This window comes from Solanum verrucosum, unplaced genomic scaffold (assembly GCF_900185275.1).
Source record: "Solanum verrucosum unplaced genomic scaffold, falcon-dt-bn FXZP01000207.1, whole genome shotgun sequence".
In the NCBI taxonomy this organism is placed as follows: domain Eukaryota; kingdom Viridiplantae; phylum Streptophyta; class Magnoliopsida; order Solanales; family Solanaceae; genus Solanum; species Solanum verrucosum.
The window spans coordinates 3131935-3135673 of record NW_026019996.1 but is presented as its reverse complement, the minus strand read 5'-3'; the positions used below and the strand labels follow the sequence as shown (position 1 = coordinate 3135673).

The 3739-nt window shown below is 36.2% G+C and overlaps 1 protein-coding gene across 1 annotated transcript; it reads right to left on the bottom strand.

The window, feature by feature from the left end:
• Nucleotides 1-452: 452 nt before the first annotated feature.
• Nucleotides 453-2938, bottom strand: LOC125819255 (laccase-12-like). The gene is made up of 6 exons (XM_049498723.1): nucleotides 2834-2938; nucleotides 2596-2747; nucleotides 2243-2487; nucleotides 2010-2138; nucleotides 957-1913; nucleotides 453-793 (listed from the first exon to the last, which is right to left on the bottom strand). Exons 1-6 carry the CDS (start codon nucleotides 2921-2923, stop codon nucleotides 663-665), a joined length of 1704 nt encoding a protein of 567 aa, XP_049354680.1. The 5' UTR covers nucleotides 2924-2938; the 3' UTR covers nucleotides 453-662.
• Nucleotides 2939-3739: the final 801 nt, after the last annotated feature.

Sequence of the window (3739 nt, the reverse complement as noted above, 5' to 3'; positions counted from 1 at the left end):
CATGTTCATCCTTCTTCTTCATCGTCTCTTCATCTTCTTCTTCCTCTTTTTTTTTTTCTAAAAAAATAAATTTTGACATACCGCAAAGGTGATTTTGAATTGATCAAGATTGAATAATCAATGTATACTTCATGTATATCTAAGTTATATTCAGCTTTTTAATTGTATCATATTGTATAGTCTGTGTATAGCTCATGTATGGATAAGTTATAGCCTATATTATATAGTCAATGTATATCTCTTATGTCTTTTGGCTATTTTTTATGTAAATAATATATGGCTACAAATATTGTAAACTAATTTTTTTTATTGTACATATTTGAAACTAGCCCTTAGTTCAAAGGATCGTAGTTGAAGCCCAGTACTGAAGCACTGTAATATTGTTACCGCAAATTCTTAATATAATAGAAAATTTGTAGCAAATTATTAGACAAAGTGAAAAATTATTCTGAAATCAAATCATCTCTATTAATTGTTGGACTTGAAAGAATACAGTATATATATCTGCAACATCTAGATGGTGCCTTGACTTGCAAGTGTTGGCACCATCTTAACTCAATAAAAAATTGAGAGACTATTAATTAAGCAAAAGAAAAAGACAATATAATTGATATAAACTAAAATATTCAAAATGATTTCTGTAGTGTTGTGGATAGCAGGTGTTAACAAACAGGAAGGTCAACTGGAGGCTCCTCTACTGCTTCTAATTCAGTAACTCCATTTTCCACAAGGAATGCCATGGCCAAACCCCAAGTAATGTGCACATCCAAGTGACAGTGCATTAGCCAAATTCCTGTTTGTCATAACAAAAAATGTTAGTCCAAAAGTTTGAATTATTGTAACATGTCCCATTTTATATGAGTTAGTTTGATTTGACACGGAGTTTAAGAAAGAAACAAAGGAAAGTGAATCATATAATCTGGGATAGAGGGAGTACTTATTTTCTATCTTCTTACCTGGATTATCAGCTACAAATCTTATGACGGACCATCCATTGACTGGTACACTTGCAGTATTACGAAGAGGTGGATCAATAAGGTTAAATTTAGAAGTATCTGTTTGTGGATTGAAGTTTCCAAATCCCTCAGCAAGAATGTAAAAATCGTATCCGTGAAGATGAATTGGATGGTTTTCAGCTGTGACGATACTAGTCCCCTGTAACACAAGCTGCACTCTCGCGCCATAACTTAACTTGTATACTTTAGTTGCGGAAATAGGTTGCCAGAGTGACCTGCTAACATTACCAGTGTAATCAAATTTAACGGGTGGGCTTGATGGGAAATCTGTTGAGAAAACTCCAGGTATTCCCTGGTGATGTGCTTGCAGTAAGGAGAAATTGGATGGTAGCACAAATGATACATTGTTCATACTGGCAGTGAACCGCGTTCCATTTGGACCTTGACAGCTGCTGGAACTTGCCCCTGCAGGGCAATTGTTGAGTCCCAATCCAACTGTGAAGAATAGATCTTCATCGATTTCAGTTGGCACTTGGACTTTTCTTGCACTTCTGAAGCTACTGGTAAAGGCAGTGGCGGTGGCTGTGTCATTAAATGCTGGTAGAGATGGGAAAGCGGGGTTTATCTTGACACCCTTAGCAGGGCAAGGAGCAGCCTTGTACTCTAAGATGGCTGTGGTTGTGGTGTTGTCAAAGGGTGCTCCTTGTGCACTTGCGTAGGCACGTGCAGCCATGTAGTATCTGGCAGGCGGTTGATTAGCAGTTATGAGGACATCAGTAGTCTGGCCTGGTCCTAGCATAAGGACTGATGTCGTGAATGGTTTAACATAAGATGCATCTGCTCCAACAACAGTGAACTTGTGGTTTGCCACTGAGAAGAAAAGTTGTTGGTTGAGTCCAGAGTTGATGACTCGAAGGAGGTTCGTCTCACCTGAGTCCACATGGACTATGGTAGTATCTGCACAAGGATTTTAAGTTATATGCATCGGAAACTATTTTTACATCAGTCACATTTTAATGTACTGTTTTAAATGCATTGTGGATTGACAGTTACCTTGATTAGAACACTTGTAAAGATCACCCGGTTGACCATTGATGGTGTAAGCATCTGATGCATTAGGTGCTGCTCCCGTTCGTGTGGCTTGTCTAATAACATCAATGGGGTTTGCATCCCACCACTCACCTAAACAACATGCCCAAATTAAGTACTATTTCAGAAAAAGCTTGTAAAGTAAACAAAAAATGTGCAAAAATCGAACTGAATGTAACGAAAGAAGGAATTAGTACCAAGCAGAATGGGTGTTTGTCTCTTGGGCTTAGGGAATGGATAAGCAGTTCCTTCTTTTGGGTGGATAACTAAGGCTCCATAAACAGTGGCCCTGAGCCACGAGCTATGGGCGTGCCACCAAAGTGTCCCTTCTTGTCCTTGAATAGTAAATCGATAAGTGTAACTCCCTCCTGGTCTAATCGGACACTGAGTGATGAATTCTGGTCCATCTGCCCATGCCGTTCTCATTTGCCTCACCCCGTGCCTTTAAACAACATAAAGTATATTAGAAACAAGGGCGAAAACACGGAAATATCATCACATCATGATGTTCAACATAAAGTATATTTGAGTTGTGCATGCATGAACTTACCAATGAATGGTGACATTATATTGAGCTCTATTGACAACCTTTACCACTAGAGTATCTCCATTGTTCACTTCCAAAGTTGGTCCAGGAAATTGCCCATTCACGGTTATAGTACTATGCGTATTGCACAGCCTCTTCACCGGCGTTGCTTGAATCTGTACTTCCAAAAAAAAATAGAGGTCAGACTATAGATCCTAGTTTTAAATATTAGAAAAAACAAAGACACACTTGGATAACATACAACAAAGTCATGGTAGTGAATTTTGGCTTTTGCTAAAGAAGCAGCATTAGCAAAAAGAAGCAAAATGGCATAGAATAACAAAGAGCTCATGTTGAAGGCTAATTTTGACTTAAACTCTGTTTATGTTTGGTTGTGAAAAATTAGAGAGTTGAGGCTTTAGTTAAATAGGAGAAGAAGAAGAGAGAGAGGGTGGTTTAATGGTTGGCAGATTAGGTTTTGATTAAGCAACAAGGTCAGTTTATGGGGCAAAACTTAGTTCAACATTGTAGAAAGAGTTGGTGCACCCAATTCATTTGCCCATCAAACTCCAGAAATTTTCATCAAATGCTTGTTTTCTAAAGTTTCTCTTTTGAGCATAATATGTTCTCACATTTCAAACTAACAGAAGTATGTTTTGTTTTTGTTAATTTTTTCATCAAATGCTTGCTAATTAAAGTTTCGTATCATGTTTGTTTTGATTGTTAATTACTTAAATTTTATTGTATCGTATCGTTTAAATCCAGCATTAGTTAATGACAAAAAGTCTCATTTTGTGTAACGATCAATCAGGTGTGATCGTGTCATTACCTTAATATTTTCTTCTCATTTTGTCTTTACTTATTATTTAATAATCTTATTTTTGTGGTAGATTTATTATTCCAATTGTTGATGTGTGACAATTTATAAACAATACAATCCATTGAAACATTGTATTAATTAAAAAAATATACTAACACAATACAATATATTATAAAACAATATGTAATATTCCTTTTTTTTAAAACAGAAGTATGATTATTTTTTTGTCAATTTTTTAATCAAATTGTAATTACTTGTTATGATTACATACCGCGTGAATTGCACGGATTATATAGAAAATCTTCTTCCCTTTGTTAATAGTGTGAAGCCAAAACGGGTCAAACCAAG

Excerpts from the sequence above, each read along its gene's own strand:
- LOC125819255 (XM_049498723.1), bottom strand. The coding sequence starts at position 2,923 with ATGAGCTCTTTGTTATTCTATGCCATTTTGCTTCTTTTTGCTAATGCT. Across the intron at positions 2,139-2,242 it reads ACAAACACCCATTCTGCTTG|GTGAGTGGTGGGATGCAAAC; the intron begins GTACTAATTCCT and ends CATGTTGTTTAG. Across the intron at positions 1,914-2,009 it reads TTACAAGTGTTCTAATCAAG|ATACTACCATAGTCCATGTG; the intron begins GTAACTGTCAAT and ends ATCCTTGTGCAG.